At 43.3% G+C, this 11,412-nt stretch overlaps 1 protein-coding gene across 2 annotated transcripts; it reads right to left on the bottom strand.

The window, feature by feature from the left end:
- Nucleotides 1-448: 448 nt before the first annotated feature.
- Nucleotides 449-3,672, bottom strand: gemin2 (gem (nuclear organelle) associated protein 2). Of its 2 annotated transcripts, none has more exons than XM_080512399.1 (10): nt 3,465-3,672; nt 2,803-2,887; nt 2,455-2,544; nt 2,233-2,292; nt 1,811-1,927; nt 1,681-1,725; nt 1,531-1,599; nt 1,328-1,438; nt 1,054-1,112; nt 449-883 (listed from the first exon to the last, which is right to left on the bottom strand). In XM_080512399.1, the coding sequence occupies exons 1-10, from the start codon at nt 3,584-3,586 to the stop codon at nt 838-840; spliced, it is 804 nt and encodes a 267-aa protein (XP_080368525.1). In that variant the 5' UTR covers nt 3,587-3,672; the 3' UTR covers nt 449-837. The 2 variants fall into 2 exon arrangements, with proteins under 2 accessions (XP_080368525.1, XP_080368526.1); XM_080512400.1 differs by having other exon boundaries at nt 2,482-2,544.
- Nucleotides 3,673-11,412: the final 7,740 nt, after the last annotated feature.

Raw genomic sequence — 11,412 nt, 5'->3', positions numbered from 1 at the left:
CATCAGCTCTGGGGGGGGATCTGAAATCCTGTTTGCGCATAGAAATGCCAGATAAAGGTCGGTTTTTGGTTTGGCGAGAGCAGTTTGTAAACCAAGAGCCAATTTCACAACTTGCCACCAAATTGGAAGTGGAGCCACAGAACACACTTAACTTTCGAATCAATATAACTCCATGTATGTATAAAAGCTGTAGCTTATGCTACATTTATGAAGTTTCAATGGATGCTAAACAGTCATTTTGTACTAATTACTCTTTTTCAGCATTTGCCAGTTGACTATAAGCAGTTTAGCCTTTTCCCATTTTAGATTTACTTTTGGAAATTCTTGTAATGTTTAATTTTAAGCTGTTTCTGCCCATTTGTTCATGTCGCTATTTTACTTTGTCTTTTAGAGTTGGCTCAGCAAGAAAATTAGTCCCTTTTGGAAGAAGGGGGGAAAAAAACTGGTGTCCAAATACAAAAAAATTTTATTTAAAGCTTCAGGGAACCACTACAAAAGGGCCAAAGAGCCACACATGACTCCAGAGTTGCAGGTTCCAGACCCCTGAATGACAAAGTTAACTTTTTTTAGGCTTTATTTTCAAAAACTCGCTGCTGGAAAACTTCTAACTATTGGATTTCTGTGAGGAAGTGAATAACGGCATTGTACAAATAACTTTTTACTACAAAAACACCTTTGACTTCACACAAAAACATGAACCACACAGAGATGGCAGATGCAATAATGCCGCCATCCCAACATGTACGGATGTGCGCGTTGTTATTGTGAAAAGTTCCTTTCCAGTCCATTTTGAACGGCCAGATCGAAGACGCCGTGATCCCGGATGCTGCTGAGAGCTCAGCTTCCCTCTGGCTGGTCTGCTAGATCGTTCTGCTCGAAGTATCTGCAGGAGGAAGCGAGCACAACTGAGGTTGGTGTAAATCTAAACTGATCAGCCATAGCCTGATGACAACTGGAATGGGAAATCAATGATTCTCATGCCAGGTGGGGAAACATCGACGCCCTCGACTGGCTCCTTTCAACATGGATCAACCCGAGTAAATATCAAGTCACCTCGCAACCAGGCAGATGAGTAGGTTCAGAGCGGGAAGTCTCTCGTCCTCTTCACTTTCCTGTGAACACAAGAAGTCGTTATGGCAAATATTTGTGTATTCAAGAGCATAAACATTACCAGCCATAATATCTCATTTAATGTTTTTGGTACGACCAAGCCTGTCGGCAACAGTTCAGTTGGATGTTAAGAAAAAGATGGTAAAATTGTTTTGAGCGAAATCACAGGAAAAAATTGATGTGTGAGCAGACTGGTGGCGCTGCGCCGAGTAACTACCAGCGTGCTGCGGACATGGGCACATCTCCTGGCCAGCTGTCGGATGGAGGAGTGGGCTTCAGGCAGCAGAGGCTTCTCCAGGCAGGCCAGCAGAGCGTAGAGCCAGCGACCCTGCAAAGGAACCACATTCAACAAGGTGATGGCAGCATCTTGCTCACGGCAGTCTTAACTTCCTGTTCTTAAATCAATTGCGACGCACTCACCAGCTGTGAAGCGAACTCCCGCTCTTCAAACCAGCTGATGAGGATGTCCAGCACCATGAGCACCGTGGACTGAGGACACACACACAGGTGGGAAACAATAAAGACACACGGAGCACGCTATTGCACTGCCTTACAAGCCAGGCAAGTTACCTGGTTCAGTCTGCTGACGATGCTGAGGAAGGGAGGGAAGCCCAGCTGCAATAAATAAACGCATCAGTATGACTTGAGGCATTGGATCTATTCTTGTGTGCCCATAGTAGACGGATGACATCAGTACAACCTTGTTGTAGTCGAGTGCTGGCTCAGCGTCGGTGTCTGTGTGGCAGGACGAAGAGCCCAGGTAGACCTGCTCTCCTAAACAAAACCTCTTCCAACCCTCCTCATCTGTGAGCTTTGGCTGTGAAACACGTGCATACAACAACCTATTAACCACCGTAATGCCCCGCTGCTTCCTGACTGCTCTTTACACTATATGGAGCTTCGTACTCTGCTTCTTCTTTTTACACTTCCTTTCTCTGCCCCTGGTGAGCTGCACATGACTGACACTGACTCCACCAGTGAGATGTAGGACATCCTAATAGCATTTAGGCAAGCAGCAGTTGTGAAAATAAATGCACTTAGACTTCAGCACAAAGTTTCAACCACGAGGGGCCAAAGTCATCAAAGAAGCACCTCTGAGTGATGTTTACAACTGCTTCTTACCATCTGCACATTGTCATCCAGATTCTGGCAGCTCCAGTGTCTCCTGTTCTTTGTGATACTCTGAAAAAGGAGAGCACAGGATGCTCACTGTATAATATCTGCTTTATTTCCAACATTTATTAAATCCATTGATAATCCATCGAAGCAGCATTTTACAACACGTCAGTTGGGTTTTAGTGAAGGAAGCGTGGGCGGAGAGCATGTAATATACATTTATTTTACCTGTCTGACTTCAGAGAATTTACTGACTTGCAGCTGCTGCCAGTTTAGGCTCGGAGAGAAACCCAGTGGAGCCGCGGGGCACCCTGCCACCTGAAACACAGGAAACTCATTTCTCACTTTTCTAACTGTCTCGTCAAGAGTCAGACACAAGAAAGACACACAATTAGTTCATTTGGAATACCATCACAATGCAAACCGAAATAAACATATAAAAGGGCTGTACCTTATAGTGTGGCCAGTAAAGTGTAAGTTCTATGGAACATTAGGGTGTGATCCATATTGTGTTTGTGCATTAGATTTAATTTGTTTCTTTTACAAATATAGTCCACATTGATTATATGTACTAACCAACGCATTCACTGTCTGCTTCTTCTTAAGCTTCTTTGGGTCAATCTGAGCAACCACCACCTCTGGACACAGGGACGCCTCCAACCTGAACGAAAAACAAAACGTCATCAATTTCACAGTTCGTGCAAGTGGATTTGAAACAGAAGTAGAATTTAACATGCACCTAGTTGGATAATCCAAGTGGTTAGAAAAAAACCCTGTTTAAATGCCAATCTTAATCCAAAGCAACTACAGCACATCTCTTTCTTAGAATACATAGGTTTCTTCCATATTAAAAGTTTCAAATTATGAATGTCCTGCGTGGAAACATGTTTTATCACCGTTCAGTTTATCTTTTGCGATATCATATTATGCATGTCGATATTGTGATCATGACAACCTTGCAAAGTTTAGCAGATGGCTGTGGTTTCAATTCCAGGGTGGGCCTTTCTGTGTGGAGTTTGCGCAATCTCCCCATGCATGCATGACAGGGTTTTCTCTAGGTACTTCAATTTCCACCCATCTTGTACACCCCTGTATAGATCCGCACATTACTTCTTGGTACAACACAGTTAGTTAAAGTGATTATTGGTGCAACTTATTCAGCTACTGCTAAAACAGTCGAATTTCGTCATTTACTGCCTTGGTGGCTGCAGAAAGCACCGAACTCATGCTGAACGTACTGGACCTGTCGGAGGTATTCCTGCGGGTTTCGAGGCGTCACACTCAGGTCCAGCTCCCCGGTGCTGCCGACACACTCCAGGGGCAGCAGCCTGGGCATCAAGTCCTCCGCCTCCGACTTCATTTTTCTCCTAGCTGTCCGGCAGAAGTGGAATGAAGCTTAAACATCAAGTTTTACCAAGTGCACTCGTTGACTACGCAGCCATCATGCTTTCGGGACGCGGAGTGATGATGTCATCAACGCGCGCGAGGTTTGTTGCCGTGGCAGCAGACGCCATTCGCAATTTTATGTTTCGTGAAAAGAGAAAGTCCAAGAAAATCCGTCTTTTAGCGAAATTACTGGTCTAGTTGTTTTATTTAGTAAAATGGTGAAACTTTGTAATCCAAGATCAGCTACAAAATAAATAAAATGTCTCAACCCAATAACCTTTGACCAGTGACCTGATCAACCCAAACTGTTAATAATTATCAGGATGGTAGCCTTGTATCTTATCTCAGCTCCCTCATTTACCATTGAGGCTTTCCAACAGCAACAACGTTGAGCCAATGTCCACTTAGTGAAAAGAGCTGGAGTGTTTTCCACCCGTTATGGACATTTTCTCTTGATGCACTCCCGATCCAAAGACAAGGGATGGCTGTCCTTTGTGTTCATAGAGTCCTGTGCGTTCTGGGCACAGCGTTGGTGATTTTACCTCATGTAAATCTGGGTTTGCTGTCAGACTACAAGATTTGTGGTGATTCTGCATGTGAAAGTAAGTCCAGAATCTCCAGATATGATCACAAATTACATTAGAATCACAGTAATTTCTGTTTATACTCTTGCTCTTTGAAACAATCACCACGAAGAGAATCAGAATCACAAACTCAGTATCTTCTTCATAAGGACATTTCCATATTTTCACGTGTAAATGGCCATAAATATCTGAAAATATAATTCCATTTTTTTGTAACTGGTTAATTTTTATTCTATCTATTGTAAAGCACATCTTTCGATTGCCGTGTGTGTGTGTGTGTGTGTGTGTGTGTGTGTGTGTGTGTGTGTGTGTGTGTGTGTGTGTGTGTGTGTGTGTAGGTATGATTAGCTCAGCACAGGCAACCAGGGACCACCAAGGTCGGGACTGCCGCTTCTTGAGCTTCAGAAGGGGAGATACCATCTTTGTTTACCACAAACTGACCGGAAAGAGGGAGGACCTGTGGGCAGGCAGTGTACGTATCATATTCCCTGGACAACCTGTAAAATGTAGGAAAGAAATCTACTACTCAAACAGATTATTTTTCTGCTGATGCTTTGGGTTCTAACACTGATTGTCTGTGGTGATTTAGATATCTGTAGCACTTCTAGCACACACAGCCAAACACACTTGGATGAATACAGAAGTCATGGTGCTTTTTAAACACCATAAACCAAAAGTAAAATCATATTTTACTTGATTATACTTTGGATGGAACTACACTGTAAAAAGAAAGCATCAAAGTTTTGGATTTGAATTGCTAATCTGTTACTTCTTCCTTTCAGATCGACAAACAGTTTGGTTATTTCCCAAAGGATGCGGTGCAGGAAGAGCAGGTTTATGCAGCAATGGAGAAAGTAGTGGAAACGCGGGTAACTTCAGTAGAGAACTTTAAACACAACAGTAATTATACAGGAATTATTCTTTAAATTAAAAACTCTTTCCTCATCTTTGCTTTAGAAATCAGATTTCTTCTGCATGGATGAGTTTGGCTATCCTACTGACTCTACTCATCTGGACAGTGATGATGATGATGATGATTCTGCCAACGATGAAAGTGACAAAGAAATTCAAATCCACAAGTCAGAAGTCACTCAAACCACCACTCACACTGAAAGTTCTTTGGAATCTTCTGGGCCAGATCCCACGGAATCCACAGTTTCAGCACAGGAAGCAGGAGAATATGAAGAGAAAAACAACGCTGATCCCGCCAAAGACACACAGAATACGGCTGCCCTGGAAGAACAAGGTGGGTCTCCTTCTTCTGCCTGGCTCAGCTCATCAGTGACAGGATGGTTAGGTCTGAATAAAGAGGAGCTCCCAGATCATTCGGCTGAAGAGCAGAAAGGACAAGAGAACGAAGACAAGCAGGTCGAAGATTCACTTGCCTCCTCTGTGACGTCATGGTTGACGCTTGGCCAAGAAGGAAAACCTGGAAATGCAAAAGAAAGTGTGGAGACTGGAGAAGAAACTGCAGATTCAGTCACGTCATCCATCGGTGGGTGGCTCGGTTTTAACAGGGAGGAAAAAACTGATTCTGCTGATGAAGACAAATCTGATTCTGCTGATGAAGAAAAAATGGAACCAGTAGAGAAATTCAGGAGCAGGAGGATTTCTTTGGACCTAGAAGGAAGCCAATTGCTTGCAGAGGATGAGAAAGATACTGGGACGTTAGGTTGGTTGAGAAATGGATTGACAAGCACATTGGGGTTTGACTTAAGCAATAAGGAATCAAGTGACGATACAAGTACCAAAGAGACTGATAAAGATGAGAAAGAACCACCATCGAGTTCCTGGTTGGAGATTGGAGGAATATTAGGTTACAAGAAAGACAACAATGGAGATGAAAATGACCACACAGAGAAAGGCTTAAAGGAGAAGAGAAATGACGAAGACGCAGCAGGATTAGAGAATGTGGTTACCAGTCAGTCACAGCCTGCATTGACAGACGATGTGAGAATTGACAGGAGCAATTTGGAGGAGCCTCCAAAAGACCAAAATGTCCATTCCAATGTCCAAAATGGGGATGAGGAAATCAAAGAAGGTGAATCATTCGAGAAGGAACAAAACAAAACCAATGAGATGACATCTGTAGAAACAAAGGATGAAGGTCATGAGCCGAATGATGAAACTATGGAACAAAAACAGGAAGAAATTCAAATTCCTATTGGCAGTAATCAAGACAGTACAACCCACGCTGACATTTATTCAAGCCCCGACCACACCTTCAGGTCATCTACAGGCGAGAGCAAATCAGAAAATGAAAAGAGTCCAGTATCTGTTGAAACTGGTTCAGATGATGATGACCACGAGGGGGCTGGGAGTAATGAAGAAGCGGCGTTATCTCACAAAGAGATTCTGTCAACTCAGACTGAGGAAGTATCAGATGAAAGTCAAATCAGCAGCGAACAGAGTCAGCTTTCTTCTTTCTTCTCATCTGACAAGAGCAGTGATCCAGTCCAAGCTGGCAATTCCAGTTTTACTTCTCACGGAGAAGCAATGAATGAGGATGATACAACAACAGAAGCTGTGATAGACACTAATGTAGAAACAGATACAAGTTACAGTGGCTTAGCGCAGAAGGAAGAAACACCATCTACTGAGGGTAGCTCACAAGAATTCACATTGTTGAATTTCACGAGTGGCGACACTGAAAGTTTGATGGAAAATTCCTCGGAGGAGGAGAAGGGACAGATCTCTGTTGATGGAAGCACACCAAACGCAAAGTCGGATGTTGAAGGAGGGAATGATACAAGTGATGGAGGGAAGCAGGAATTAATGAAGGAGGGAGGAAATGGAAAACTAGCGGATTTAATAAAGGCGGAGGAGACAAAAGAGGAGATGAACCAAGAGGAGGAGGAGGAACAGTTAGAGGAGGAGAGGAGTGACAACCCCGATGATTCAAGGGAGGCTGAAGAAATAAAGGAAGTGGAAAAGCAAGACAAGGGGGAGGAGTTGGTGAATGAGGACGGAAATATCAAACTGGACGATTTAATGATGGTGGAGGAGATAAAGAATGAAAAGCTGGAGGAAGTGAAGGTGTTAGAGGATGGGGAGGAAAATGATCAACTGCCAGATTTAAAAGAGGTGGAAGAGATAAGCGAAGAAAGACAAGAGGCGGAGGGATTAGACGAAAGCGAGAAACAGCATGGAATGGATGATGTGAACAAAGAAACGGTGCTTGAGGAGATAAAGGAGAAGGAAAACAAAGGGGAGGACAAGAATATAAAAGAGCAGATTATCACGTTCAATCCAAATGAAGAAGATAAAGATGTAGCAGAGCTAACTCGGGAGAAAGAAAATGTGGAGCTCACAGAGTCAAAGGGAGAAAAGACAGTGGGTGAGACGGAGCCGGTAAAAGAACAAGAGAAGGCAGATGAGGAAGAGCTAAAGGAGGTGGATGAGCAAAAGGAACTTGCAAAAGAGGAAACTGGTGAAAAACAGGTGCAGTCATCTCAGTTTGAGGTACAAAATAATCCGAGTGACAGCGGCACACCAGCGCCAGACGGCAATGAGGAACATATTCAAGATGAGAGTTTCATGTCATCATTTGCTGAATCATCCACAAAGACTGAAAGCCCACAGTCAGAGGAAACATGGGAAGATGAGGATAAAACACGAGAGGAAGTGGCTGAGTTGGAGCAGCATGAAGGGCAGCATGTGGAGGGTGACAACCTCAAATGTTCAGCGGAGCTTCATACTGAAGGTAGAGCAGAGGAGTTTGTGGTGGAGGAAGGCAGCACTGAGGATGGAGGGATTTCAGTCGGTGAAGAAATGACAGAAAGGCAAAGCAGCCACACAAACAGGACAAGCGAGAACGAATTCATCCACTCTGATGGAGAGACCGGCAGTGAGACAGAACACACTCGAGGACTTGACGTGATGGAGGGAAAAGCAGTGATAAGGGAAGAAGTGAACCAGGAGGAGGTGGAACAGTCAGAGGATGAGGAGAGGAGCGGCGAACCCCAGGATCTAAGGGAGGTTGGGGAAATAAATGAAGTGCAAAAGCAAGACAAGGTGGAGGAGTTGGTGGATGAGGAGGATTTAATGATGGTGGAGGTGATAAAGAATGAAAAGCTAGAGGAGGTGAAGGGTGATGAGGAAAATAAGCAAAATGAGGATTTAATAGAGGTGGAAGAGATGAAAGAAGAAAGACAACAAGAGGTGGAGGGATTAAACGAAAGCAAGAAACTGCATGAAAGAGACAGTGTAAAGGAAGAAACAGTGCTTGCGGAGATAAATGAGAAGGAAAACAAAGAGGAGGACAAGACTGTAAAAGAACAGAATATTGAAGAGGAACACAAGGACTTGAACAGAAATGAGCACAGTGACTCCTGGAGCAAAGAAAAACTGGAGATTTCAGCTTCGACTAGTGACCTAGAACAATCTGCCTCACTTGGGTCGTCACTTACTGCGGAAGATCACAGCAGTGGTGCAGCAGACAGTGAAACTGTTGGCGCTTTTGGCCTTTTTAAAAATGCCTTTGGCTTTTTCAGTCAAACCCCCACCACCGAAACCGTAGATTCCACTGAGCAGGCCCAGCCTCCAAATCTCAATATAATCGACCCATTAGAGCTGCAGCCGTCTTTGACTGATACAGAAGATCTGGATTCTGCTGGCGAAGCAAGTCAGAGTCAAGATGAATCCCCGGATTCATCTACAGAGCTGCCGCCGTCCAGCACCGATCTCCACACTCCGTCTCCAAATCCAGAAGCACCACAACAAACCAAAGCTCTTTCCAAACATTACAAAAACCTCCTCGCCCGTGTGGATGCTGAAGAGATGACTATTTTGCTGGCTCTGTTTGGGCAACACAAGCTTCAGTTTTTAGATTACACCTTGTCCAGTTCCGAGGCTGAAGACCCTGATGGTGATCCGTCTATTGTATCCGATATAGAAAGACTTCTTGAGCATCACAGGGAAAAGTTGGTCACTCCCACCATGAGGATTGCAGAAGCCTCACAGGAGGACAAAGAAAGGACCAGAACACTCGTCGCACTTCAGAAGCTGGAAGTGATGCTGGAAAATGTGAGGAAGTCTTTCCAATCAGATGTCAGTATTCATCAAGGTATTCTTTTGTTTTGTCTTGTTTGGTCCCCACTGCTTCGACTTTCATTTTGATTTAGCTCATTCTTTCAATTCCAGTGTGTTTCTTTTGAATATCATTCATAGCATTGAATGCATGTGCTGCTCTGTCAAACAGCTGAGGTCAGCTGTGCCGACGCATCCTGCTTCACCGGGGAAGAGTTGAGAAAGATTCACGATCCTTCAGGAAACGTGGACGACGACATGCACAAAGGTGAGTTTGCGTTCACAGATGGAGATTGTGGCCAAGAGAGGGAGTCTGTGGAGGACAAAACAGGCTGCATCTTCACTCCTGCCACATACGACCCCCCACCAGCTTGGCGGAACAGCTTGTACATTAAAAATACAAGCTCCAAATTATAGATTTACGTCATTGTCACTTTACCAGATGGGAAATATAACAAAAGATATTGATCACTGTTTTGTGCTTGACTTTAACACCAGGGGGGATGAGTCAATTTCTGGACTTCGTTCGTCAGATGGCTGAAGACTCCGTCACATCCAGTCGTGCATTAATGGAGAGTTTTACGCAGGTAAAATTCACCGACAGATTTCAGTCCTTATAAACTAAATGTGTTTGTCATTTGCTTGATATGTGATATCTTGCAATTGTGTATTTCCTAGTATTTAAAGCATTTTGAAATTACATCAACTATTGAGTTTGTGCGCTACAGTGGAAAAATTGATCGTGAAACACACAAACACATGCACACACGTTACATTGCTGCTTCACTTACTTTTTAATAGAAAGAAAAATATGACCAGGTAACATGTTAGTATATAGCTTTAGTTAACAGGGCTTTACAAGGAAATATAGGAAATACAATAACAAAAACGTAAATAAGAATCTTAATGTTAAGCACGTAAGATTAAGAAAGGCATGAAAAGGAGAATGGATAAAGTAAAACCTTTACTAAGATAAAGGTTTAAAAAAACAACCTCAGATCTGTGGTTTAATGGAAAGCCAGAGAAAATATTAGTGTTTTAAGGTCTGATTTAAAAAAAAAAAAAGAAAAGTGATTGTGTCAAGTTTGTTCCACAGTTGAGGAGCATAGGAACTAAAAGCTGCTTCATCTTGTTTACTTCTGACTCTGGGACCACTTAGTAAACCTCTTCCTGTTTCATATTCTATGAAGACATCTGACATTTATTCGGGCCCAGGACCATTCAAAACTTTACAGGCAAGAAGTCAGAACACAACAGGTGGCCACTGCAGAGATTTAAGCACAAGTGGAATGTGCTCCACTTGTTTATGCCGGCTGCAGCATTCTGGATGTCCTGCCGCTACTTAACAGTTTTTTTTTTTTACCGAGACCTGTAAACACACCATTACTAAAATCCAGCTTTAGTCTGTATTAATCGATGGATACTCAGTTAGGTGGGGCATTGTAGCCTCTTGTTATTTTTCTCCACTGTCAAATGTTTCCATTTTTCGGCCCCATTGCTAATAGCACTGTCCATGAATGCCTTCTTCAGTGCTCTGCCTTGGTGGTGCGTGGTTCTTTAAGACATTTTGCTTGCAACATGTTCCCCCTGACATTCCAGTTTAGCCTGCGTTTCATCTGTCAGCCTGACTGACTTGAGAGTACACTCCAGGATGTGGAGTGTACTTTCAGCCAACTGCATTCAAAACAGCTGTGAAAGTTGAAACTGGTTTATGTATTTTGAGATGTGAAGCGAGTCTCTCGTGTAAGACAGATGGACGCAGATAATGCCAATTTGGTGAGTACACTACTGGGTGAACAGCAAAAATGGGAGGAAGGCATTATAAGTACTCACATGACTGGACTCAAGAAGTATTTGAGGGAACTTACTTTGTTGTTTTACTATTTTCTCCAATGTTGTAATTTTGGTTAGCCTTAATACAATCTACTCCACTACTTTTAACACTAGAACAGGCACTCGGTAGAGCGCATACCTTCATCAATGTTACATTTGTTTGCGGAACCATGTTTGCATTGCTACTCGCATGATAGCCATTAGCTTGAATCGATGCTAACTATGTAGATCAGGTAACTATATCACTTTGTGAAACACTGAGCAGGGAGCCTCTCCATGGCAACAGATGGCGATATCCTCTGATCTCCTCTATGAGGTGCCTCTCTCATTCAGTTTGTATGGGATCATTTTTCAC

Source organism: Blennius ocellaris (genome assembly GCF_963422515.1).
Source record: "Blennius ocellaris genome assembly, chromosome: 17".
Classification (NCBI taxonomy): domain Eukaryota; kingdom Metazoa; phylum Chordata; class Actinopteri; order Blenniiformes; family Blenniidae; genus Blennius; species Blennius ocellaris.
Note: the sequence above shows the minus strand (reverse complement) of the source record. Positions and strands in the feature narration are given on the sequence as shown.

Coding starts and splice junctions, on each gene's coding strand:
- gemin2 (XM_080512399.1), bottom strand. CDS start 3,586: ATGAAGTCGGAGGCGGAGGACTTGATGCCCAGGCTGCTGCCCCTGGAG. Junction 2,888..3,464: donor GAATACCTCCGACAGGTCCA/GTACGTTCAGCA, acceptor TTTTTCGTTCAG/GTTGGAGGCGTCCCTGTGTC. Junction 1,928..2,232: donor TGGATGACAATGTGCAGATG/GTAAGAAGCAGT, acceptor CGTGTTTCACAG/CCAAAGCTCACAGATGAGGA.